Raw genomic sequence first — 26,779 nt, 5'->3', positions numbered from 1 at the left:
CCCAAATGTCCATCGATGGATGAATGGATAAAGAAGATGTGGCATATCTATACAATGGAGTATTACTCGACAATCAAAAAGAATGAAATCTTGCCATTTGCAACTACGTGGATGGAACTGGAGGGTATTATGCTAAGTGAAATTAGTCAGAGAAAGACAAAAATCGTATGACTTCACTCATATGAGGACTTTAAGAGACAAACCAGATGAACATAAGGGAAGGGAACAAAAATAATATAAAAACAGGGAGGGGGACAAAACAGAAGAGACTCACAAATATGGAGAACAAACTGAGGGTTACAGGAAGGGTTGTGGAAGGGGGGATGGGCTAAATGGGTAAGGGGCAGTAAGGAATCTACTCCTGAAATCATTGTTGCACTATATGCTAACTAATTTGGATGTAAATTTAAAAAAATAAAAAAAGTTAAAAAAAAATTAAAAAAAAAAAAAAAAAAAAAGACTACCGGGTACTGAAAATTGACCTCGGCCTGAGTCCTCCCAGGTGACCAGCAAGCGGTTTCCCCAGCGCAGGCGCAGACCCCGCCCACCGCCCCTGCCTTTCGTCCCCTCCTCCTCAAAGTGCGCAGGCGCTCTCGGAGGTTGTGTGGTGAAGTCAGCGCCGAGGCGGTGCGGGCGTCGCGGCGGGGCGGTGGGCAGGCTTCGGCGCGCTGATGCGCTTGCGCGGGGCTAGATTCTCTGCCCTTTGGGGAGCGTGGAGATGGCGGCGGTTGGGGGACCTTCGCCGGAGCCGGCGGCTTCAGAACAGCCGGCGGAGCTCCCTGCGTCGGTGCGGGCGAGCATAGAGCGGAAGCGGCAGCGGGCGCTGATGCTGCGCCAGGCCCGGCTGGCGGCCCGGCCCTACCCGGCGACGGCGGCTGCGGCTACCGGAGGTTTGGGCCCTGGCGGCGCTGCCCCTTCCCTCTGGCGGGCCGGGTACCAAGTCCTGGGCGTGGCGTCGGCTGCCCCCTTGTCTGTGCTCCTGTCCTCCCGCAGTCCCGGGAGTCCGCTCGGCGGGCCGTGTCAAAGCGGGCTGTGCGAGACCGCCGGCGGGTCCGCGCTGGACCCCGGGCTTTCCTCACTGCACCTGGGCGGCCCAGCTGCCGTCTTTAGCTTGGGGATGCGGCCGCTCTCGCCGTCGGGAGGTACCAGCCAGTGTCGGTGGGCGCCTCAGCTTTCCCTTTCTGCTCTCTTCCTGCTGTGCCTCCAGCAGTCCTAGCGGTAGTCCTCGTATAAAGCTTTTAGACTTGTAACCCATTGCAGGAATAATTCTGCACCGTTCCCGAATTCATCAACTCAACAAAGGGCGATTGAGTGCATATTCTGGACCCGGCACAGTGCTTGCTACGTGCTGGGGCACCAAGAGAGGTGGTGAGCTCCTGCCTTCGTGGGGCTCTCAAGAGTAGCGCTTGTTGTGCTTCACACCTTTCAAGTTAGCTAATTTGATTCTGTTAACTTGGAAAATAATTAGGGCAGGGTTTGATACTAGTATTTTACTGAGGTGGTAACTGAGGACCAGGAAAGGAAAGGGATCTGCTGGGGTTCATAGGATCAAGTCCAACAGGTTAATCGGGACTAGAATTGAGGTTATATGATACCGGGTTCAGGGCCTTTCCTTGCCACCGACTGCCTCTTCTATGCAGCCATCTCTCAATTTTAAGAAGAAAGGCTGTTATTATGTCTAAATGTTATCTTACCCCCTTTCTTAGGGCAGCCCTTAACTGCGTGTCTGTCATCTATGTATGTACGTTGCTGTGGTGTAATTTTCCACTGGAGCCAAGTAATAATCTTCCCTAGGGATTGAAAATATAGTTTGGTTGACATGCACTTCTTTAGGACCACCTCTGTAACACGAAATACACATGTTCCTAAAGCCACGTCCCATACTGTATGAGTAGTTGAACACATGTAGAGCCCTTTTCACCAGCCAGAAGTAAGGAAGAACCCCAAGAGTCTGGGGCTGGCAGCATGTCTTTATATTTATACTGACCCTGAATCTGTAAATTCCAGCCACTTTTAATGGTTCTGGTCTCATCCTTTCTGTTTTCTAGTACTTTTTTTTTTATTAGTTTCTCAACTTGAGACGTTCTGGAGTCGGGACAAAAAGTTGTTCATTTGCGTTAATATTTGTGATTTTGTAAAGGTTTGTAGATCTGTACTAAATGGCTGTGGAACCCGGGTGTGTAATAGAACAATAAGCTGGCATAAAACTTTTGGTCATGGAAAGCAAGGTAGAATGAATATTCTGTAAGGTTTCCCAGGCACTGACCCAAGAACTGAACGCTGTAACGTGGTATACAACCTGTTGTGCTTCAAGAGTTAGGTTTGGTGCTGAGATTTTTTATCTTTGCAGTACTTTTATTTCAGTGTGCCGTACAATTTTCATTTTCCGACTGAGCTGTGACATAGGCCATGAAAAAGACTACTCCAGCTGGAGTAGTCAGGACCATCACTTGAGCAAGTGCTCAGTCATGCCAAGACAAAGCCCAGTTTCTCCGCTGCCCCACCTTGCTGTTTCCCCAGACCTTTAGCACCACATTCTAAGCAAGATTCTTCTCCGTCTTTTTCATGGCATATGTCATAGATCAGTCTTTATCCACAGATGATGTGATTATGTATGTAGAATATACAGACTGTTTTACTCCTTTCCAACCTTTATGCCTGTTTTATTTTCTTATCATCTTCTGCTAGCTGGGCCCTTCAGTATAACGTTGAGTAGAAGTGTTAATAGTGGACATCCTTGTCTTGTTTGATATCTATTAAATTTAAAGAAAGTTCCTGTTTATGCACAAGGGAACTTAAGGGCTTACCTAGTTAAATCATTGACCACTTTACTTACTTTTTATAGGCGTGGCTAATGTAAAAGCAGCCCCAAAGATCACCGACACAGGAGGAGGCTTCATTCTAGAAGAGGAAGAAGAGGAACAGTGTACAATTGGAAAAGTTGTCCATCAACCAGGTAAAGTGTATTTCCAGAAAGTTGGTATCTAGATTGGTCATTTTGAGTTACATGCATAATTCTTTGCAAACTGATGTTAAATAATACCTTCTTATAATCAGTGAGCAGGTTAGCTTTATAAGAGTGACAAAGTTTGGCAGTTTTGCTGGTAGATTAAAAATTAAACAGATTTAGCAATGGCTAATTTCACTTGGGGTTTGTATACTTAGGTTTGTTTTATGATAGGCCAGGATAGCCAATATATTCACTGGTCGAATACTCAGTTACCTAGATAGGCTGAAATAAGGGGCTAGAACCCAAGAGATACAATTTAGGACGTTATTTCTTTTGTTTGTTTGAAGGAAAAAAAATGGGATATGTATCTGTATATATTTATCTTGGTGAGGCTTAAAAAACCCATTCTAGGGGCACCTGGGTGGCTCAGTTGGTTAAGTGTCCAACTTTGGCTCAGGTCATGATTTTATGATTCGTGAGTTTGAGCCTTGCATCAGGCTCTCTGCTGTCAGGGCAGAACCTGCTTTGGATCCTCCGTCTCCCTCTCTCTGCCCCTCCCCCACTGGTTCTCTCTTTCTCTCTACCAAAATAAATAAATAGACTTAAAAAAAATGCATTCTAGTTTTAGCTGTGGCAACAGAAATGTTATGTATTCACCAAGATGGGTAATAGTCTCGTCCTATTCTATGTGTGCCTAAACTCGTTTCAGAAGCTGAGACTTGAAGGATTAAAATATTTGTTCAGTTTGGGTGCCATATTTAAGAGGGATGTTGACACATGTATAGTGTCCAAAACGGGGGGGTCAAAACAGAAGTCTTCAAATTGACACGTGAGGAACAGTTGTCAAACTGGTTAGGTTTAACTGAGGAACACTTCTAACTGCCTGCAAATGCAAGAAGTGCCCTGTTGTGGAAGAGAGTTCACACTGTGATTTGCTTTGGAGGGCAGAACTTGGAACAGTGGGTGACGATTACAGTATGGTGAGAGAGTATAATGAAGGAGTGCCTTATATATACTTAGCACTTTGCACTTACAGAATGTTGGCACATAGAGCATGTGAGCCTTATGGTGACTCTGTGAAATGGAAAAACTTTCTAACTATGTAAATTGCTGCCTCTAAATAGCAAAGCGTTGGAGGGGTTCAGAGATTAAAAGACCACCTGACCAGGATGTTTTAGAAAAGCCCTGTATGAGGAGGGAAGGCATTGAATGAAAGATCTTGAAAGTCTCTATGCTTTTATGGATATGAAGACTCATTGTAACTTTTTTCTGTAGATTTTGGAATCAACTGTGGGCTGTAAAGCCTATGCTTTTATTTAACAGATCACACAACAAATATTTATTGATAACCTATTGTAGTGCCTTCCTGCTTAACTAAGGTATGCATGTGGCATTGCTTGGTATGCTGCTGCTTGTAATAAGAACTTTGGTAAGGAATCGTGGAAGTTAGGGAAAGTGTGTGTTGGTTTGCAAACTGGTCTGGTGCACAGACGGCAAGAGAGACCAAAGAAAGAGACCACTCCAGATTGGTAAGTGGCAGTGTTAATTAGCAAGGGAACTTATAAGGCTTGTCTTGGGTGGCTGCAAGACAAGCAGATCTCTGCACCCACCTGCCAAATCTTAACAGTTTATATAGAGGCCTTAACTGGGTTCAGTCACATATTCAGGTCAGGTGGCCTCAATGACACTTACTCTCCCAAGGCTTTGTCCCTGGAACAGCTCCCACTGTGGGATTGATGGGCAGAATGTGCATTCCAAGAACAGGGTAGGGAGTGAGGAGTCTCTAATTGCCCAGGTCTGGCTCATGGGTCAGCTGGCCATCATGTCTTCTCCATTACTTCCTTCAATAGTGTCTCCTTTGGGAGGCCAATTAGAAAAGGCCCTCATTCTCTGGGCTTAGTTTGGGCCAAGGTTCATGGCTTAAAAAGTGGTCATGGGCTGCATTTTGGCCCCTGTTTGCCCCCCTTGGCCAGATGCCTTTGCACAAGGGGGCTGGCACAACTTGATGTGGCTGACCTGTGTGGGTAGAAGAAAACAGGGAGAATGATTAATATTTTCTATCACGTTTTCTTTGTTAATTTTAAAGACCTTCAGCATAGCTGAAAAAATCAAAATTATCTGAGTCATTTGCCTATAAAGCAAAGCCTGTCAAATGCTTTTATAATCTAGAACAGAGGTTCGTCAGAATAACCAAGAAGATGATAGGGGAAAGTGGAGGGTGAAGAGGATCTAAAGGTACAGACTTTTAGTTACAGAATAAGTCATGAAGATGTAATGTACAGCATGGCAACTAGTTAATAGCACTGTACTGCACATTTAAAAGTTGCTAGGAGACTAGATCTTAAAAGTTCTCGTAAAATTTTTTGTAACTATAGCAACAGATGTTAACTAGACTTACTGTGATAATTTCACAATATATTTATAAATATTGAATCATGTTGGACATGTGAAACTCATACAATATAGCACTTATACCTCAAAAAGATATGTGTGTGTTGGGGGGGGGGGGTGGGTGTATACACACATATGCATGTGTTAGCTCTGTCCACAGAAAGGGCCTTGCAGTGAAGATAGCCCAGTAGCAATGAGCATACCTGGTGTCCAGATCTTAGATTCTGTTACTGTTCCCCCACTAAAAGGAACCAGGGCCCTTCAGAGAAATAGCTGATTCTAGGGTTGGGGCAGGATGGCTACCAGGTGAGTTTGGGGCATTTTGTAATGCCAGTAATATATAAGTATTCAAAAAGTAATAGAGGTATGTTACAGGGACATAAGAGCCAGCTTGAAGGGGCTCCTGCTGGCCACATCTGAGATAAATTGAGCACCAAAGTAATTAAGGACACTAATAAATTCGATACCATTGGAAAATACAGGAATCCATGAGTCTATGTCAATAATAAATACATGAATAAATGAATGGCCAGGAGGGAAGGATCTTGCATACAGTTGACTGCCAGTTTCCACATGGCAGATTTAAAGGGATGATGGAATTGAAAAATCATTATGTAATTTAAAACTTTTCATTATAAAGAGTTTTTAAAATTAGGAAAATATCTGCACCTTTTATGGCTTTTGATTAGTAATGCTATGCAGTAGCCTCCTAATTGGTATTTCTGACTGCAGTTTATCTCCATTCTTAACACATTCTGTAATCAGTTTTTTGAAGATATCATTTTGACTATATTTTAGCTTTTCCTTTTGTCTATAGCTATGTCCCTCTAATGTTTTACAAGGAAGAGTGATATTTTTGTTGGAGTTTGGAGATTAGTGGAATTGAGGGATGGTAGAATATTAACTGACCTTGTGGTGTTGGGAGTAGGTAAGGGAAGGCAGTGGTAGGAATATATTGAACAAATTGTGAACAAATGACAACAAATGATAACTCTTCCTATTGGGAGTTGTGGCAGTTCTTAGAGCTGGGGCTTGGCAGTAGCAGTCATCCTGAAGAGAACCAATTGTATAGGATAAAGATCCCTAGCTAGGTGTTTGAAGTCCTTAAAAAAACTGAGCTTTACCTAGTGTAGTTTCTGTGCTGGGAATTGAGGGTGGATAGCCAAATATAATCTTTACCCTCAAGTTTACAGTCTTGTGATTGAGATCAATGTATTTGCCCTGTTCATGGTGGTGTTGGGGGCCAGGTGGAATGGAAGGAGAGAAAAAGTTTCCCATTTGGAAGTGAATCCTGTGTTGTCTCTTCTAGTGTTAACTTGCTCTTTGCTGCTTTCCCCATGTTATGTGTTAGTGCCCATCTTCCTGTCTAAGCAGCTCCCTCCCCTCCCTTCGACTCTGGGACTAACCTTTCTCTCAGAAGTATGGTGGTAGGCCAGATATGGTCCCCACAGATGTTCACCGTCTAATCACCCTGGAACCCATGATATATAACCTTCTGCATCAAAAAGGAATTTGCAGATGTTATTAAGGTTAAAGTCCTTGAGATGTGGGAGATTATTCTCTATTATCCAGGTGGGCCCGGTATATTCACAGAGATACTTAAAAGTAAAAGACAGGAGAGAGTCACAGGGAGATGTGATTATGGAAGAAGCCAGAGTGGTGGGAGAAACTGCTACTTCCAGCTTTGAAGATGGAGGAAGGAAGTCATGGGTCAAGGAAGGCAGGCAGCTTCTAGAAGCTGGAAATGGCAGGTAATAGATTGTCCCCTAAAACTTCCGGAAAGGAATGCAGCCCTGCATACATACACCTTGGCTTTAGCCCACTGAGACCTGTGTCAGACCCACAAACTTCAGATCTGTAACATCATAAACTTGTGTTGTTTCAGTCAGTAAATTTGTGGTAATTTGTTACAAGCAGCAATATGAAACTAATACAAGTACCTCACACATAGGTTTTGTGTTCAAAAATACTTGATGAATCGATAGTTTTTTCCTTAAAATTTTAAGGTAAGTATAAGATTACCTAATCATGTTTTGTCTTTTAGGTAAATGTATTTGCATCAGTTATAAAGTACATACTGATAAATTTAAGATAGGGGAAAATCTATTGTTCTGTTATAAAAAAGGACACTTAAAGAATTAACCTTCCTTTCTTTAGGACCTGTTATGGAATTTGATTATGCGATATGTGAAGAATGTGGTAAAGAATTTATGGATTCTTACCTTATGAACCACTTTGATTTGGCAACTTGTGACAACTGCAGGTACTTACTTCAGACAGTGTTCTCAGTTGATAAAATTTAATGTTTGCATGCAGCTTTAGGGCAAATCAATAATTAGAGCCATTTGGATTTAATATTTTCTTAGTAATTATGATTTTTGTTTTGGGTGTTTCCTAAAATTTTTGTGACTTCCATATTGCTAAAGAAATACGGAAGCCCGTGCTTGTGAAAGGTACGATGTGTCGCATAAACAGGAAGGATGGCCCTGATTCAGCCATAGATATGTCCTCTCCTTTCTGTGGGCCTGGTGGGTCTTTACCATCTGTCAGTAGCAGGTTCCTAACCTCTCTCTTCCCCCAGCTGCTAAGGGTCCCCTGTGCTTACCCCAGTGTGTGTAGACATACTGGTCAGAGGACTGGGGCCTTCAGTGAGAGGAAGGGAGTGAAGCGTCTCCAGCCACTCCCCTGGCACTCTCAGAGCACCCCCTTCCATGCACGCTTTAGTCTCCTGAATGGGCAGGGGGAGAAGAGATGAGGAAAACTCACATTCTTCTCTCATCCTTTTTCTTCTTTTCCTAGCTGCTGTCCTCTTCTTCTGTCACCCCAGGATAATCCTTCTCATTCCACATGGTTTTGTCCTTGCTGTTTACCCCGGCCACATCCTGTGTTGGTGTCTTTCATGCCTTAAGACCCTACCTTGGAGTCTTACTTAGCCCTCTTATCTGTTCCCTGGTCCCACTTCTTGGACCTGCTGCCCTAGACCTTTTGCTCACCTGCCTGGAGGACTTGCCCTTTCTGAGTCCCTGCTGCAGCCATCGGGAGACATCCCCATTGACTTGTTGCTGTGTAGGATCTTGAGAAGATAGAATCCTGAGAAGATAGAGATGTTTCTGGTCTTGTGATTGGATCTGTGACTGGAAATGTTTGGAATTACAAATTCCAACATTCCAAAAACGTTGGAATTACAAACAATATAAAGTCTCTTCCCATTGACACACAGTGGTTAAGGTCCACAGTATTGTCACTCTTTAAAGTACGGATAGCTTTCCGGGGCGCCTGGGTGGCTCAGTCGGTTAAGCGTCCGACTTCAGCTCAGGTCACGATCTCACGGTCCGTGAGTTCAAGCCCCGCGTTGGGCTCTGGGCTGATGATGGCCCAGAGCCTGGAGCCTGCTTCCGATTCTGTGTCTCCCTCTCTCTCTGACCCTCCCCTGTTCATGCTCTGCCTCTCTCTGTCTCAAAAATAAATAAACGTTAAAAAAAATATTAAAAAAAAAAAAAAAAGTACGGATAGCTTTTGGGAACAAAATTACCACGTATAATCTTATTTCCATGAGAAATTGATGTATCACTTTAAAGAAAGTTGTGGAAAGTAGTCTGGAAAAAAGATATTTTTAAACTTCAAAGTAATTAGGAACACAGCCTTCCATTCTGTTTCCTTTCAAAATTTTTGAAGATTTTAATTTTAGTACAGTGTTGTTTACCTGTCACCTCCTTTAGCTTAAACTTCCAAATTATTTAGCTTTCATAAAGTTATTTCTAACGTTGAGTCTCCCCTACCTGATCTATACCTCATTTCAGTGAAGGCCAGTTTTATTTACCGTATCTCTGCTTATCCAGTGTTTATTCCAAATCCATTTGCCTCTGTTGTTCATTCCATATCCTCACTCAGTTTATCCCCTTACCCCCTCACCCACTTCTACCTCAGCTGAGGCCACCATCAGCCCTTGCCTGGAGCACCGCACTGGTGGTCTTCTAACTGGCCTGTGTCCCCCACTTTGCACCATTGGCCTCTTCTATGTAGATGTTTTAGTTAGAACTTGTCAACGGTTCTTAATCCATCTGGAATAGAATGGTCTCACCGCTGCTTACAGGGCCCCTGCCTGTCTTTAACTTGATCTCCCATCGTTCCTCACCTTCGTCCCTCCCTTTAAGCCTTCTGGTCACACCGGCTCATTGCAAAGCACATTCCTGCCCTAGAGCTTCTGTTCTCTCTGGTTAGGATGTTCTTTCTCCAGCTCTTCAAATAGGATGTTCTCTTTTTATTTTTTTTAATGTTTATTTATTTTTTGGGAGAGAGACACACACACAGAATCTGAAGCAGGCTCCAAGCTTTGAGCTGTCAGCACAGAGCCCGACACGGGGCTTGAACTCAGGAGCCATGAGATTATGACCTGAGCCGAAGTCGGACACTTTAACTGAGCCACCCAGGCACCCCTTGATGTTCTCTGACTTTTTAAGGGCCCTCTTCAAATGCCCTCTCATCAGTGGCCTTCTTTGATTACCCAGTCTACTAGAAAATTTCTTTTCCCTTGCCATGCTTTATGTTCCTTTATAGCACTTTTATCTGTCATGATGTTTGCTAACCAGAATGGGAGCTTCATGAAAACAAGGCTTTGTTTTCTTCTTTGCTGTATTCCTAGTACCTGTACCTAGTACCTTCCATGTATCTGGCATGTATGTGGAGAAAAAATAAATGAGAAGAACTATGTAATTGACTATGTCTCCGTTTTTACCTTGGCTTTGAAAAAGCTCAAAGCCAACTGGAAACTGAACTGTGTTGGGACAGTTGGACCTTGCATATTTATATTCCTTTTGGCTCACTCATCCTGACTTTGTGCTTTGATTTATATTTTCTCACTCATTGGGTCTTATTTCTCCTTTATATTTACTGTACTCATATTAAGAGATTTCAAATCCATTGTGGAAAAGAGGGACTTTAAGTAGAAAAGAAATTCTTAGAGTGTTAAATGACCTGGATCTTTGGCTAATATAATCTAGCTTTTCCAAATAAGTATTTTTCTGTTAGAATTTTTACGCTGCTAACTTGACTGTGAGAGTCCAAGGAAAAACTTTTATGTTTAGGCACGCATGCCCCTAGGTTGTTGGACTATTTGAAAACTTAGTTTATTTAAAATAGCTAACTTAGTACTGGACTTCATTTGTTTTCAGAGATGCTGATGATAAACACAAGCTCATAACTAAAACAGAAGCCAAACAAGAATACCTTCTGAAAGACTGTGATTTAGAAAAAAGAGAACCAGCTCTTAAATTCATTGTGAAGAAGAATCCTCATCATTCACAATGGGGTGATATGAAACTCTACTTAAAATTGCAGGTCTCTGATAAGTTATACTCATGTTAAACCCTCGATCAGGTGAAGTTTTAACAATAAACTAGTGATAATTAGTTTAGTTTTTGCTTACAGTTAAAAAGATCCTTTTCCTTTTGTTGTTTTTCTTACAAGTTGCGGTCATATGTGATGACATTTAATAACATTTTACTTTTTGGAGTGGTACTTTGGGCAAATATATTACTATGGAGTAATGTTACTAGTGCAATTAGGGAACTAAAAAACTTGGGAGTTAAGGGTTAGGTTCCATTTCCCTACCCACCCACCCTCCAATGAAATTCTTAAAAAGTTTCAGGAATTTCACAAATGCCTAAGATCTAACTCCACTTGGAAATAATCATCTGGATCCCTGTCATGTGTCCAAGTAACTCTACTGTGTCTCACAGTGGATCTTCTCAATTCCTCATGTGGTGGTGATGGTGGTATAGGTGTGCAGAGATAGTTACCCACACCCATAAGGAGTCACTAGCAGCCTCCTGTATCCATCCCATAATGGTACAAAGGTTATATTTTTGTGCCAGTATATAAAAAAATACTGGGAGGCATTGCTTTAGAGCAGTTTGATTGGAAAATACTAGAAAATCCTAGTATCTCCAAATAAAATTAAGAAGCTGCTTTGTAGGGGTGCCTGGCTGACTCAGTCAGTAGTACATGCAACTCTTGATCTCAGGGCGTGAGTTGCTTCATGTTGGTGTGGAGCCTACTTAAAGATTAAAATATATATATATATATATATACATATATATATATGTATATATATATATAGTAAAACCAACCATTTATTGAATTTTATTAAACCTAAGACACTGTTGATTAGAAGATTCACTATTATTTTATGTACCATTAACAATTAAAAAATGCCAACCCATTGCTTTCTCATTACTTGAGGCTTTTATTTTACACTTACTGAAATAGTGCCATCAGACTTAGTATAGTTTATTTTATTTTATTTTTTTGCTATACGTCATGCTTGTGCATACATAAATAGGAGAATGCAAGTACGGATAAGATATTCCTAAACTTCTTTGCATTCAGAGTCCAGTTCTTCTGAATTGCCTTTTGACTCAGTTGTTAAAGTACCAGAAAGCAGATTGCTGCTGCAGCATCTTCAGGGGTATTAAATTGTGGAAAATGTGATGTTTTAGAATTTAGGAAATGCCAGTATGTCCCTTTATTATGTTAAGAGGAAATTTGAGCTTGGCTACCTTGATTGATATTTTGGTCCCCTTAACATTATTGTGAGAGAGAGCCTAAGCATAATTCTTAGTATGTATGTGAGTCTCCTAAATGTAAATAAATATTATAAAGAGTAAAGATATTATAATGCAAAGTTTTTAAACAAGAATAAAGGCTTTTAGGTCATTCAGGTGCCAAAGTTTAAAAAGAAGATGATACTCTAAAGATCAGAAATTAGTCAAGTGGATGGAAACTGTAATGAACTGAAGAGGAGGAAAGGAGTAGTTATGGGTTCTCTGTGGTAGGAGGGTTTTTGGAGGTGACCTCATATTGAGATGGCTGTGGCTAAGTTTTTTGGTGAGTGTGACAAAACTTATCAGATGCACCAACTACTTGTACTTCTGTGAATTTATGTGAAAACAATGTATCCGAGAAATAATTATAGTCAGAGGACAGCTTTTCTATTTATAGTCTAATTAAGCATACATTTATTGAGGGTTTTATAGGCTTAAATAGAAGTATTATTGAGTTTCTAAGCACTAATTTTTAAAAAATTATTTATTTTTTAATTTACATCCAAGTTAGCATATGGTGCAACAATGATTGCAGGAGTAGATTCCTTAATGACCCTTACCCATTTAGCCCTTCCCCCCTCCCACAACCCCTCCAACAACCTTCTGTTTGTTCTCTATATTTAAGAGTCTCTTATGTTTTGTCTCCCTCCCTGTTTTTATATTATTTTTGCTTCTTTTCCCTTATGTTCATCTGTTTTGTCTCTTAAAGTCCTCATATGAATGAAGTCATATAATATTTGTCTTTCTCTGATGGACTAATTTCGCTTAGCATAATACCCTCCAGTTCCATCCACGTAGTTGCAAATGGCAAGATTTCATTCTTTTTGATTGCCGAGTAATACTCCATTGTGTGTGTGTGTGTGTGTGTGTGTGTGTGTGTGTGTGTGTGTACCACATCTTCTTTATCCATTCATCCATCGATAGATATTTGGGCTCTTTCCCTACTTTAGCTATTATTGATAGCGCTGCTATAAACATTGGGGTGCATGTGCCCCTTTGAAACATCATACCTATATCCCTTGGGTAAATACCTAGTAGTACAATTGCTGGGTTGTAGGGTAGTTCTATTTTTAATTTTTTGAGGAACCTCCATACTGTTTTCCAGGGTGACTGCACCAGTTTGCATTCCCACCAGCAATCTAAGTGCTATTTTTTTAAAGTTTATTTATTTTGAGAGAGTGCACTCGAGGAGGGGAGGGGCAGAGAGAGAGGGAGAGAGAATCCCAAATAGGCTCCACACTGTCAGTGCAGAGCCCAACATGGGGCTCAATGTCATGAACAGTGACATCATGACCTAAGCTGAAATCAAGAATGGGACACTTAACCGACTGAGCCACTCATGCACCCATCTAAGCACTATTTAATCTCTTAAAAAAATTTCAAATACTTCCAAAATTGCCTTTGAGTGAGATCATGTTTTGGTGCTCACGGATTTAATCATTAAAACTTTATAATACTTAACAACTCTGAATGACAGCTTATTTAAATATGGATTCTGTGTTGTAGATTGTGAAGCGGTCTCTTGAAGTTTGGGGCAGTCAGGAAGCATTAGAAGAAGCAAAGGAAGTTCGACAAGAAAACCGAGAAAAAATGAGACAGAAAAAGTTTGATAAGAAAGTAAAAGGTAAGTGGCTACATTTATCTCAGGAAGGACCGTGTTTTACTGACTTGCAAAAAGACTTTAGCTAAGTTCTTCTTGTTTAAAGATCTGTCACCAGTAGATTGGTATGTTTTTTCATAGATTAAAGAAAAAAAGACTTAAAGTTTGCCCCCAGTAGGTGTTTGAGGCTCTCGGTGCAAACCTCACAGTACTGCAGTTCTAAAAAGCATGTAAGTCCTCCTCTTAAAGTGAATTATGTTTTTATGTAGGAATAGTGGGAGGATCAGGGATATCTCCCTGGTCAAGGATATGGTATCAGTTCAGTCTTAATTAAATATGACTAACAGGGTTATAAACATCAAGGATATCCACCAGCAAACTTCTCTAATTGCTTAAAATGAAAAAATTCTGCCTCAGTGTTAGTCATCTAATTTAGTAGCTAGAAAGAGCCTTCTCGCGTCAGTGGGTCTAATCCTTTTTTATATGTGAGTAAAAGACCTAGAAAGGTAGAGTGACTTGTTAACTAGATCATTATTAGCGAGGTGGGACTGGAACCAGGCTTTCCTAACTGAAAGTCTGCATTGGTACATTCATTCCTCTGTCCAGACATCTGTTTGTCCATTCCTTTGTCCATCTATCTCCGTATTTGTTTGTCCATCCATCCAGTTACGCATATGTGTGTAAGTCTGTCGTATCCATCTGTCCATCAGTGCATCCAGTAGTTAGTGTCAACTATGTTCCAGGTACTGTGCTGACATAAATGCTGGAGTCAGAGTTGGTCAGAAGAGAAAGGCCAGTAAACTTAATATCATATGGGAGCATGATAAGTACTGTGATAGTGGTGAGCACAGGGTGCTCCCGGAGCACTAGGAGCATTGTTTGCTGTATCGCAGAATCCCTAGAAAGAGTCTTACACAGTAGGCATAAATGTTCCTTATGCAGTAATTGTCGAGTCCCAGTGTGGTGTCAGGTATATATAGATAGCACGTATCCTATGTATTTACAGGGCTCTGCATATACTGAATTGATCCATTTAAAATGAGGGTCTTAGCCATAATAAATACTTTTGTATGTATTTAGGATTTAGAAGAGGTTTTGGAAGATAGTTCAGATGTCTTAAAAAAGAACAAAAAATTTTTGAATATAAGCCTGCCTTGTTTCTTCGTGAGGATATGTTTTCCTCTCTTTTCATCATAAGATTAATTCATGTGCAGTGCAGAGAAGTTAGGAAACTGCAAAGAACTTGTATTCTAATTCCCAGAGACCATCAGTAGTGATGTTTTAATGTCTGGTTTTTTAGTTCTTTTCAATGCATAGATGCTTTAAAATTATTTCTTATAAAAATGGAATTTTATGAAGCTAATTAAAACAACCTCTTAACATCCCTATTTATATTTTTATATATAGTTACTTAAAATACCAGCTCCTGAATCAGAGGGTAAGCACACTTTTATGACTTTGTTAGAAGTTTCCTGTTGCAAACTGTGCCATATAAAAGCATTTCATTGAAGAATCTTCCCCAAATTAGCCACTGCTGTACCAAGCCATTGAAAATACCTGCAAGAATCAACTGAGAGGCTTTGGAAAGACTTTTAAATTTGGTCCTTTTCATCTTTTATTAGGTTATGCTCTACCTCATGCTTTACTCTAGCCCTTCCTTCTTCCTGCGTCAAGGAGAGCCCTGAAGGGTACAGTAACAGAGGGCTTCTTACTGGGTTTGAAAGAGGACGGCAGAGTTACAGACTAGTTACACATCAGCCTGGGGTTTTTACTACAGCTACCCTGAATCAGTCACCTCAACTCTTCCTTCTCTACTGCCTCTTTAAGCAACTTTCCTGGTGGTGTTTTGGTACAGACAGTAATATATGGATAAAGGAGTTAGAAACTTAGACCTGCAGAGTGATCAAATACTTTAAAAAGGAGGGCTATCTGTAGTTTTTATTGAGATACTATTTCTGTAGTTTGGTCAAGATGTCTTCTTCTAAAGGTGGCTAAATTTCTCTAATTTGACCAACAATAAAAGATGATGGCATCTGTTTTATGCTTTTTGCTATAAAAATTAAGATAATCCTGTAGATCAACTATTAGTTTGAATAGAACAGTTCTTTTGAGATTTATACAATTTTCATAGGTATTAAGTATAATTGGCTGTTTCTCTCACTGTATCAAATTGCTGCCATTAATCACCAGATAAAACTGGATTTTCCTCTTCCTTGAAGAGTTCGAATTTTCCCTGAATTTTTTCTTGGACCTCTTAAGACTGGTTTCTTTAATTCAGTTCATTTCCTGTCTGGATGAAGCATGCCTTTTTGAGGAAATTTTTTCTGAGTGGTTACAGAAGTGGTAGAGTTTCCAAGTCCCTATAAATCTTAGAATGTTTTTCTGTTTCCTTTGCATTTGAAAACCTGAGTTCTCTCTCAACTATATAAGCATTACTCCATGTCTTCTGGTGTTTAATGTGCAGAGGTCAGCGTGATACCCTCTTTAATTATGGCTTCTTCTTGTTGGTTTACTTTAGAGGTTGGTGAATATGTTCCAGTCCTCCTGACTAGGCCACAAAGGGCTGAGAGTGGAGTAGACACTGTAGAGATTAGAAACAAGGACCTTACCATGCAGTTTGCTCAGAACAGAGAGGAATAAAAGCAAGTCTAAAAGTCTTTTAGTTGAAAAGAAATTGGAACCTGGTTCCTCTTGGTCTTCTGGTTTTGATCCACAAAGAAGCTGACACAAAGCTTACTTAATGTAAAGGTAAGAGATTACATTTACCTGCTTTTAGAATATGATCTACTTTAGCAGTTTGAGAAAGAATTGATCTTACTACAGAAGAAATTTAAGTATAAATAGCATAAAGTATTTACAAATACAGACAAAGTGAGAGACAAGAATTGTCAGCAAATTCACATTGTTATAGATCTCTCCAATCCAAGAAGGCATAAGTAGAAATGATGGCGTCACCGCTGCTCAGTTTAACTGGATTTCAGAAAATGCCCTGCGTGCTGGCTTTGCTATCAGATGAGAACTTTCAGTTGGTGCAGATACACGGAACGTTTTGGGCTTGCATGCCTCTCCACAAATAAAGTGGAGAGGAGTGTAGCTTTAAAGAAAAGCCTTAAGTTTTCTCTTACCTAGTACTGGCAGAGGTTGGCCTTCTAAAAAATGGAAAGTGATTCTTCATTGTTTGTTACTATGCACTTTCCCCCCAAAAGAGGTGGGTAAGAAAAGCCCATTTGGGGGCTGTTTCTAAGTGAATAGAGATTTTACATCCCGGACCTGTGGTTATATGTATGACCATTTTCAGACTTCTGTCAGCAGTTTGAAGGACACAACTCCGTGTTACTCTGCTTCAGTTTATGGAGGACAAGATCAGATCAAAGCTTCATGTTATTTTGACATTTCCTTGCGATTTTTTTCCCTGTAGTTAACAAGGAGCACCCTGTGTCAGAAGTTCTGTGTCAGAACTTCCTGCCATCCCATCAAGTGTTCAGAAACTTTGGTCTCCTTCAGCTAGTTCTGTTGTGCGTTTACCTCAAAAGCAGCATTGGGCCTCTTCGAATACATGCTGCCTCTTGTACAAAATTAAGATATTAAGCCAAATAAAATTAGTTTTAGAGTGGTATAAACTAAATGTTTCAATGAAACAAGGATTTAAGGGAAAACTTCTTTGGGTAAAAAGTATAAGCAGTCTCTGAAGATATCCATAGCAAGACACTTGTAAATGTCCAAGAGAGGTAGCCCATAGCTTTCTGTGCTGTGAGCTTCTAGGCCGGTGGGACTAGGAGGTTGCAACACGGAAACCCGCTGTGTTGTTCTGCAGCTCAGCTGGGCTTTCTGGGCTGTGTGGCACATTTCCTCCTCCCCACCCGCAAGGTTTCCTTAGATCTCCCCACGGCTAGTGAATCTTTCCCACTCTTGGAGGCTCTGACCTTTCTGCCTCCCTCTTCTCACTCAGCAGTAGGTGGTGACCTCTGCTTTCCAAAGTTTTAAGTTGCTTAAATGAAGTAACATAAACTTATTAATCTTTAATTAAAAACATTTTAATTTCACCAGATGTTGACATTTTGCCACATAGGTTTACACACACATACACACACTGCTGAACCATTTAAGAGTTTTCTTGCAGACATTGTGGTTTTTAATATTTCAGCATGTCATCTCCTGTAAACAATGACGTTCTGTGTAACTGAAAACAGTGTCACAGTAAGTTTAATATTCATAAAATGCTATTGTCTAGTATGTAATCTTTCCCCAGTTGTTCTAATGTCTTTCACAGTGTTTTAGTTGTTGGAACAAAGGGGGCCGGTCAAGGGTGATGCCTGTGTGTACTCTTTTAGGTCCTCACCTGTTTTATCTTTCATGACATTGACATTTTTAAAGAGTCCGCCACCTGTTTTGCAGAATGTCCTTCTATTTAGATTTATTAGGAATAATTAGGAAGGAATGCTTCCTAGGTGATGTGTCCGAGTGTGTCACATCCGGAAGACACGCTAGACCAGTTCTCTAAGAGAGTGATACTCCGTTTGATTGCAAGGTTAAGGCGGCATCTGCTAGATTTCCCCACTGTCAAGGTACCCTTCCCCTTTGTAATTCGTAGGAAATCTTTGGGTTGGACTCTCCCATACTGCGGGAACACCCCATTCCTTAAGTCTCACTCAGGTTTTGGTACAACGGGGATGATTCTTACCTGCGTTTGTTGTTACTAGGGTGGATATAAATGGTGATTTTCTGTTATTCTTTCTGTAATTCTTATTTGGCTTCCTTTGGGAAGACCTTTTTTAGTATCAGTTGGCTTCATGGATTCTTACTTTCAAATCAGTGTTACAGTCCATAACTGATGCATTTTGAAGCTCAAGTGGTCTCAAATTTGGCCTCTTCCAGCTAGCTCCTGACTTTTTAAGTTTCACTTTGGAATGGAGTTCAGACTTCCATAAAATTGCAAAGATAAGTATAGTTAAGGACACCCACGTATCCTTTACCCAGATTGATAATATTGTTGGGGCGCCTGGGTGGCTCAGTCGATTAAGCGTCTGACTTTAGCTCAGGTCATGATCTCACGGTTCATGAGTTCGAGTCCTGCATCGAGCTCTGTGTTGACAACTCAGAGCCTGGAGCCTGCTTCAGATTCTGTGTCTCCCTCTCTCTCTGCCCCTCCCCTGTTCACACTTTTGTCTCTCTCAAAAATAAACATTAACAGATCTATTGTTAATGTGCCATTTGTACTCTGCACACAACACACACTCTTTTTGGAACCATTTAAGAGTGGGTTGTATATCTTTACCCTTTACCCTAGTACTGCAGCATGTGTTTCCTAAAAATAGCAGTGTTCTCTTACAAAACCAAAGTACAGTAGTGATATTTTGATCTAATCTGTCATCCATATTCTAGCTTTGTTTGTTTACCCAGTAATGTCCTGTGTAGTTTTTCATTATAGTAGAGGATCCAGTCTAGAATCAGGCATTGACTTGAGGTACCAAGTCTTTCTAAATTTCTTTATTATGGAATATTTCCACAGCCTCTCAGACATTTTTGAAGAAGTCTGTTCCCTTCCCCACCTTGCCTTTTTAGAAATGTTTTTCATTTGGGGCTTTTCTGATGTTTCCCAATGGTTAGATTCAGGTTATGCGTTTCAGGCTGGAGATAGTACATAGGTAGCAGCACATCTAGGGACAGATGTCCATCTGCCCTTGATAAGCAAAAAAAAAAAAAAAAAAAAAGTTAAGAGCAAACAGATCCCCTTCTTCTCCTTAATACCTCCTTGGAGATTTAGCAGCCATTCATGGATGGTTCTTGCCTGAAGCAGTCTTCAGTATACTCTTTGCAAAAATTTTCTAATTTCACTGCTCTCTTCACAGTTAACCAGTCAGAAGTCCACATTCCACAGCATCCCTTCTGCCATTTATTATTATATGGATTCATGAATTCCTGTCCTTATTTGTCTCAGGTTTGGGCCAGTAGGAGTCTCTTCAAGCTAGCTCCTGTGTCCTTTTGCCATGTCTAATCATTTGTTGAAGGTTTCTTTCTAGCACAAAACACGTGAATATATTTTTATGTCTGCCCATATATATTATAAATTAACACACTGAGTTCACACTGCTATAGCCAGTTCTAATCCAGAATGCTAGGGTTCATTCTAGTTTTCTTCTTTGTAACTCCCTTCTCTGACAGTGAGAACCTGATTCCCATTATCCTTAATGTGGTTATCTGACTGACACCCATTTGTGTGCTGCCTCCACTGTAGGGAGATCCTCCTTCCCTTTCTTGGGCTCCCTCTGCCCTACCACAGATGCCTGCCTGCCTTGCTTCACTGAATGGTTGTTCAGGAAGTGAAAGAAGGCAAAAAAATGATAAACGTATCAGTATTTTAGTACTTATTTTCTAGTCCACTTTTCCAGGAATGTCTAGTAAATACTAAAGATTTACCTTCGTTTCTTGTCATTGTTCTTGATCGACTAGCTGAAGGATGGGAAGAAAAAGCCGTAAAGTCAGTAAAAACCTGTGTTCAGTTATGACCAATTATGGTCAGTAAACTAGATTTTGTTGTAAGTATTCTTTTAGCATTAAGCAAATATTTTTCTTATTTATCTTCTGGAGTTCACGTAATGCTCAAAGCAGGTAGAGGTTAGCTTAGTAGTGACTGAGACTGGGTCAGATTTAGAGTGTGTTTTCTCAGTGGAGTAGTAGAGGAAAAGTGGCTAGGTAGGATACCTTTTATCAGAACAAAGTTGAAAAGTAGTTATTAGAATTCAAACAGGAGACCTCTTCCTGTCACTGTCTGAAGCCAGGAGGCATCTGTGCTGGTCAGCACATGATTTCACTTTGTATTTAGAAAATGTCCTAAGGTAAAATAATAAAAGGATAGGGCATTCCAGATACATCTAGAAAAATTTGCATTCTTCAGAGAGAGAGAATATAGGAAGAAAGATTGTTTGGATGAACACAATTTTCCCCATAGTTTGGAAAGTGTCTAGAGGTGTATACACGGAAGCTTGACAATAATGGTGTGAGATAAAGTGCTTCTCATACTGGAGGTGTGAAAGGCAGCACAGCTTTAGTGGTTAATAACACAAAGACACCTTTGCCATTGACTAGTGGTTTGGCCTTAGGCACAACATATGTAACTTCTTTGGGCCTCAGTTTTCTCGGCTGTTGAAACTGGGATGATAGTTTACTTATCTCAGAGGGTTGTGAGGATTCACTGTGTTTATAGATTCAGTGCTTAGAACAGTGCCTGATAATATAGTCCTATGTTTGCTTATCCTTCTGACGCAGTGAAGGGCAAATTACAAAGATGCAAGTATTTAGATACTGCTTATCATAAATCTGAAAGGGATTAAAGAAAATGTGTGATTACTTGGTGTCCAGTGATTTTTTATGGTTGAGATTGTGTAACCTACTCTTTCTTAGGTAGTGCCCCTGTCAACAACAGTGCTGGGCTTGATGGATCACTGGTCAGAACAGAATAATGTAAACCGTGTTGCTTATTATTCATTAATTTGGAAACTGAGAAGTTACTAGCTTAATTTTCAGTTAATAGTAAGCATTTGGTGTCTTCAGGTAATGCAGTGTGAACTTTTAAAATGTAATTTGGCTTAGTTGCTTTCAAAGCATCCAGCAGTTTTTTTTAAATGATGTTTTCACACGATGCAGTGGGAAACGTTCTAAACACTGGAATAAAGGACTTGGATTCATATGCTATCTTTGTTCTCTTTCCCTACCTGCAAAAAAATAAAGTGAAATAAAATAAAAACTATGGTTCTTTCCAGCTCTTAATGGTCTCTGATTCTTACATTTAGGTAATACAAGAATGCAATAATTGGCAGTCCCTCTTCTAAAATATTGCTCTCATTTTATAGGATAAAGAACTGAATGACCTTCAGGTCAGGTGCAAAAGTAGTTTTTCTGAGATGAGACACCAGCATAGCAACAGAGTTCTTGGCTTTCTAGTTATCAGACATAACTTGACCTGCCTCTTACAGAAGTAGCTCCTAACATATGGAACTTTGAAGTTCTCCTTGTCCTGAGTCGTCCCAGCTGACACCCCTTACCTGCTGTGGCATCATTTTCCTTAGCTGCTTGAATAAACCCCATTCTTTTATGATCTTGTTTCTATTCATCTTCTGAAGTTTTGTGTTTTGCTGTCCCTCTAACCCATTTACCCCATTTCTCTATCAACCACTTCACATGGCTCCCAACAGTGAGGAGTAATTTCACAGGCCAAGCTTGCCATGGTTCTAGAATCAATTTTGTTATAAAAGTAATGTAAACCGTTATTTGGTTTATACATACACCCCTGGTGGATTTGGGGATTCAGCTGAACAGCATCATTGAAAAACTGGCTTTTATTTTCTTAGAATTACGGCGAGCGGTGAGAAGCAGCGTGTGGAAAAGGGAAACAGTTGCTCATCAGCATGAGTATGGACCAGAAGAAAGCCTAGAGGAGGATACGTACCGGAAGACTTGTACCATGTGTGGCCACGAGCTGACCTATGAGAAAATGTGACTCGTAAAGTGTAACGTTGCCACAGATGAACGGGACACTCCTATAAATCATGCTTCAGGAAGAAATTTGTATGTTGTGGCTTAAAAGCAAGTTTCAGTAAGGGTCCAGCAGGTCTGGTTGTAGGCAGAATACTGGGTCTGGGATTGCTTTTTTCTACAACAGGGATGGGAGCCAAGGGGCGGAGTAGGTTCAGAAGTTAGGTTAAAGCCAAAATTGAGAAATAAGAAACCAAGCCAAACCCTATATTGGAACAGGAGGAAGAGCTTTTAATAACAGCAGAAGCTGGCTGAACAGGATCCTTCTCCCAGAAATAACGGACGGTGGTAGATCCTGAACCCAAGGCTGGCCGGGTCTTCTAGACCCTGTCTCCGCATAAGGGAACTGGGGAGCTGTTGTTGGATAAGCCCTGATTCCCAGCAGGAAGTGAGTTGTGGGAGTCTGATCATGTTTCCTGTATCCTTGGGGTTTACCACCATAGGCCTTAACGTCCATGTCTAGGTAGCCCTTTTCAAATCCAGATTCAAATGGAAAAACAGCCATATTGTTTTACTGATCAAAGAAGGTACTGTTAGTAAGTTTATCATAACTTGCTAACATTTTACTGAGCATTTACCATGGGCCGGGCAGGGATGATGCCAAGTGGCTTACGGGTATTCTCCTATAATCCTGGGATGGAAGAGAACTTCTCTGTTTAATTAGCACTTCTAAAGGAAGTGATCACCTACAACCCACCATCACCCCAGACATATGGATCAAGTTTACCCATTTAGTTCTGCCTCTGTCTTATCAAAAGGCTTACAAGGTAGTTATACTAATAAGAGGATTTGATCCAAATGTGCCTGATTACAGGGTTTGTGCTTGTTTCTTACAAAAATATTCAGGTTAAGATAAACCGCATGTTTTCAAATTGTTCTTTGACCTGGCTTTTTTAGTCCTGTTGCTACAATCAGAGAAATAGGATGGTCATATGTTTTCATTTTCCTTTCTAGATCAGATCTTGCAGATTATACTTGAAGAAAGGCAAGTCTGAACAAGTCCAACCCAAATAGGCTTAAGACTGTAATTACTAATTGTTCTCTATACAAGTATCCAATATAGAAATGTTTTATATAAATACTAAAAAGTTTAATGTATTAGTCAAGTTTTTTTTTTTTTTTAATGTGCCAATTATTCATTCAGTAAAAACTGGACAGTGGGCAGCAAGACCTTCCTGGGACCATGAGAAAGCTTCCAGCTTGAGGACAAGAGTACTGAGGGATCCAGGCACCTGACAACAGCATTACTGCATGGGAGATATAGAGCCCTTGAGCCACATGGACCTAGGTTCCAATTCCATTTTTTAGCTGTGGGCCTTGGGTAAGTTACTCTGTGGGCCTGTTTCTATCTGTCGGATGGGCATGATCCTCTCAGGACTGTTTGAGGATTACATATGGCAGATCTGTAGCACGTGGCATCTAACAGCCACTTGTTAATGAGCACATTAATATATATATAGTATATAGTTCCCAATTTGTCTGGTTTCTTATATCTTTGAAATTCAGTCTGCAGTTTTCCCTAAACTTAGCTGCCAGACTGTGAGTGGGGTCACATCAGTGCATTCTTGACATGAAGAGAGGATCCAAGAAATTCCTCTAGAATTCGGATCAAGCAAGTATAATTAGTCAAACTCTGCAATACATTGTGAAAGATTTATAAGTCAGTTTAGGGTCAAAGTTCCCAAAGCCTTAAAGGGTCATCCTTTTGGCTTCTTGAGGACAAGAGCCATGTCTAACTGAATACTGTTTGTGGGAAAGAGGAACAGTATAACCCAAAGAATATTTAGCCGAGAGCCTGGGTTTTAGACTCCTTTCGGTAGTAACCTGCCATGCACCCTTAATTCTGGGAACAATTCTTGTTTTACATGGTATGGTTATTTAAAAATCCTAGGAGTTCCCATCTCTTGACTATATTCTGTAGTCACCAAATGAAGGATACTCCAAAGAGACCACGTAACAATATGAAAAATACTAATACAGCATAAATTTATGACATAAATAAGTGAAAGATACCTATGTTGTACAAACAGAGAAATACTACTTATCAGTTGTGGGGTTGTTGATAAATTTTTCCTCAGGTTTAATGAAGGCTTATTAAAATGCTAGAAATTTGCAATGTCAGATAATTCCCTATTTTGCATATTTTACATGTGTACTCATTTATTATCTTAGTTAAGCTTTAATACCATGTAAGAAACTGGCTCAAGAATTAGTAACTCCTTGGACTTAAATTCTATAGAAACAAAGTCCATACCTACAGTACAGTTTTAGCCAATCCAAACTAGCTACTTCTATTTCCACTTTAGCATGTACTTCATAATTGGACCTTGGACAAATCTGTCTCAGAGAACAGAGGAAATGACTGGACAGCTCTAAGGTAATGGTTCCCAAACTTGTCCACACACTGGCGATCACCTGGGGAGCCTTAAGAACTACGGCTGTGTCCCCCGCCCCCCTGTGGTTTAATTTAGAAAGTAACTTTAAAGACTCTCAGGTGACTTATATTCAAACAGATTTGGGTAGTGCTAAATAAATAACACTTAATATGTGTAACATTTTAAAACACTAAGATCTGAAGAGAGAACTGTGAATGAGGAAATCACCAATCTTAAAGTAGATTGAGATGATAAATCATGAAATACCAAAGTTTAAAAAACATTTTTAGTTTTATTTCAGCCATGTTAGGTTATCCATGAGCTGTGAAAAGCTATGCTACTTGATAGTAAACCCACCAGTTCTATATACTACTTTGTAAGCTGGACCTCTAGTGTTCACATACCTCAAATCGCTTCTCTTTTGTGCCTTAAGGAGAAAAAAATACCAGAACAGTTGTATCTGTCACAGATATAATACATCCTATGGTCATCGTCACATTGTCAGTAGGGAGTATTTGCCTTGTAGGGCCAATTAAAGGTAATCAATTCTCTATTCTTCACTGTCCTCCTCCCCCCCCCCTTTAGTAAGTGAAAGGGTGCTACAAGAAAGCAAGCATTCAAACCATCAAAAATAAGACAAATTATTTTGAGATATTAAAAAAAAAATCTTGACAGGGGAGTAAAACGACCCTTAGGCCTGTAGGGCACAGAACTGCTGGAACACAGCCAGGATATGAGGGTCTAATTCAGCGGTGAAGAGCAGGTTCTCCAGGGTCACCATGTACTGCTGGATTATTTGGTGATGCTGTGGACGTAAAAAAGGGGGTGTTTAGATCAGGAGAAAGACTGCATAACCAATCTCGCAGGATGTTTCCCTCAGCAGCCTGCCCACGTTGTGGAATGATGGGAAGCGTTTGGGGAAAAAAGTGGTTATGCTTGATAGGAAGAATGGGCTCCTGAAAAGCCCCAACATTAAGAACATGTAGAGGGAAATGGAGAAAAAGGTATGTTTGATAACTTAGAAACTGGCGAGAACGGAGTCCTTTACGTAAATGTAATTCATGCTTCAAGGCTTGGCAAGAGTGCCTGGTGCTACAGACTAGGTTCAGCTGGGTCTCTCCTAATTAGGACCAAAGACAGGACTTTGTAAACGGAGCCCAGACAGGGACTGACCCGGCAAGATTAACAACCCAGGAAGGAGGATTAGAATGAAGATTGCTGAAACAAATATTTTGCAATAAAAGTTTTTTTGCTCTTATTGGTTAGAACATTTAAGATTGTAAAAGAATAGAGAATTAGCCAATGACCTGTTAATTTTTTTTAACTATTCCACAAAATAAACCCAAACCTCAGTATAGGTCTTAAATAGCTCATCTGTCTCACTGAAAATCAGTGGCTTGAGGCTATGTGGGAAGAAAGTGTCATGAAATAATCTCTTCTATGTGTGCCTGTCTGACTTACATACACGGAGATCCCTACCGGACTAAAGAATGGCAGTTAGGAGTCTGAACTGCATATAGAACCAATTTCACTCTGAATATTCTGATGAGCCACAGGAGCAAACAGACATTAAAAGGGCCTTACAGACTATTACAAAACTTCCCAACAAATCTGACCATTTTTTAACATGGAAAGCCCTTGTGGCTGAGAATAGTGATGTTCGTTATCTAATCAGGGTTTCCCACAAACCTGTAAGAAGATCTGCTGGAGCCTCTCTATACAGTTCTTATACCATGGTGTTAATACGCTGGTCCCATCGGTTTCACATCGTACTAAGTGCTCGGTCAAGATCATGATAAAACGCTGGAGAGGGGGTATAAAGTTAAAGCAGTGTTAGAGGGAGAATTCTTATACCTCAAACAATCACATTTTTGACCAAAAGACCTCAAAAGGCATTGCTTGTTCCACTCGGTTTTTGTGGTATTGCTAACTTTTGTTAAGTCAATAAATTCTAGAAATAGGCAGATAAGTGATAATGTTAGTATATCCTTTTTTCAGTATGTGAACACTTTTAAATCTAGATTATTTATGCTAGTAACTTTTCTCCACACCCATTTCTAAGGACATAAATAATGTTCATCAGGAAGGAAAATAATCTAAATGATGAACAACTGGGAATAAATAGGAGTGAGGTACTCCACAAAAGGATCCTCAAAAAATGTTTTTAAAGCCTGGAGCAATGGTCATGTAAGAATGCTGTAAACGAAACACACTGTGGAGGTACACATGGTTATTTCCTTTGCAAATTTTTGTGATTTAAATTTTTATAAATAAACGTGTACTATGATTAAAGATAACATTTTTCAAACCTAAAAAATAATACTGCATT

At 40.2% G+C, this 26,779-nt stretch overlaps 2 protein-coding genes across 5 annotated transcripts in view; one reads left to right on the top strand and one right to left on the bottom strand.

Annotated features, from left to right (window-relative positions):
- The first annotated feature begins 603 nt into the window (after window positions 1-603).
- Window positions 604-26,747, top strand: XPA (XPA, DNA damage recognition and repair factor). 3 transcript variants are annotated; one of them, XM_053908118.1, is made up of 7 exons: window positions 604-890; window positions 2,846-2,956; window positions 7,499-7,604; window positions 10,513-10,678; window positions 13,450-13,567; window positions 16,062-16,291; window positions 16,962-16,991. In XM_053908118.1, exons 1-6 carry the CDS (start codon window positions 719-721, stop codon window positions 16,181-16,183), a joined length of 795 nt encoding a protein of 264 aa, XP_053764093.1. In that variant the 5' UTR covers window positions 604-718; the 3' UTR covers window positions 16,184-16,291; window positions 16,962-16,991. The 3 variants fall into 3 exon arrangements, with proteins under 3 accessions (XP_053764093.1, XP_053764092.1, XP_053764091.1); XM_053908116.1 differs by lacking the exons at window positions 16,062-16,291; window positions 16,962-16,991 and adding exons at window positions 21,892-23,002; window positions 23,264-26,747 and having other exon boundaries at window positions 609-890; XM_053908117.1 differs by lacking the exon at window positions 16,962-16,991 and having other exon boundaries at window positions 16,062-16,949.
- NCBP1 (nuclear cap binding protein subunit 1) overlaps window positions 24,723-26,779 on the bottom strand; it is a 37,745-nt gene continuing 35,688 nt past the window's right edge. For both annotated transcript variants that reach the window (XM_019454406.2, XM_053908114.1), the window contains 2 exons: window positions 26,140-26,253; window positions 24,723-25,255 (listed from right to left, as the gene is read on the bottom strand). In XM_019454406.2, the coding sequence (XP_019309951.1) occupies window positions 25,142-25,255; window positions 26,140-26,253 (228 nt within the window). In that variant the 3' untranslated portion in view covers window positions 24,723-25,141. The remainder of the gene's footprint in view (window positions 25,256-26,139; window positions 26,254-26,779) is intronic.

The sequence above is a fragment of the Panthera pardus genome, unplaced genomic scaffold (genome assembly GCF_024362965.1).
Source record: "Panthera pardus isolate Hobbes unplaced genomic scaffold, ASM2436296v1 HiC_scaffold_20, whole genome shotgun sequence".
Classification (NCBI taxonomy): domain Eukaryota; kingdom Metazoa; phylum Chordata; class Mammalia; order Carnivora; family Felidae; genus Panthera; species Panthera pardus.
This window is presented reverse-complemented; position numbering and strand designations above follow the sequence as displayed.

What these genes read in the sequence shown, in the direction of transcription:
- XPA (XM_053908116.1), top strand. Translation starts at nt 719, where the DNA reads ATGGCGGCGGTTGGGGGACCTTCGCCGGAGCCGGCGGCTTCAGAACAG. An exon ending in GGCGGCTGCGGCTACCGGAG is followed by an intron (nt 891 to 2,845) that starts GTTTGGGCCCTG and finishes TACTTTTTATAG; the next exon opens with GCGTGGCTAATGTAAAAGCA. An exon ending in GTTTGATAAGAAAGTAAAAG is followed by an intron (nt 13,568 to 21,891) that starts GTAAGTGGCTAC and finishes TTATTTTCTTAG; the next exon opens with AATTACGGCGAGCGGTGAGA.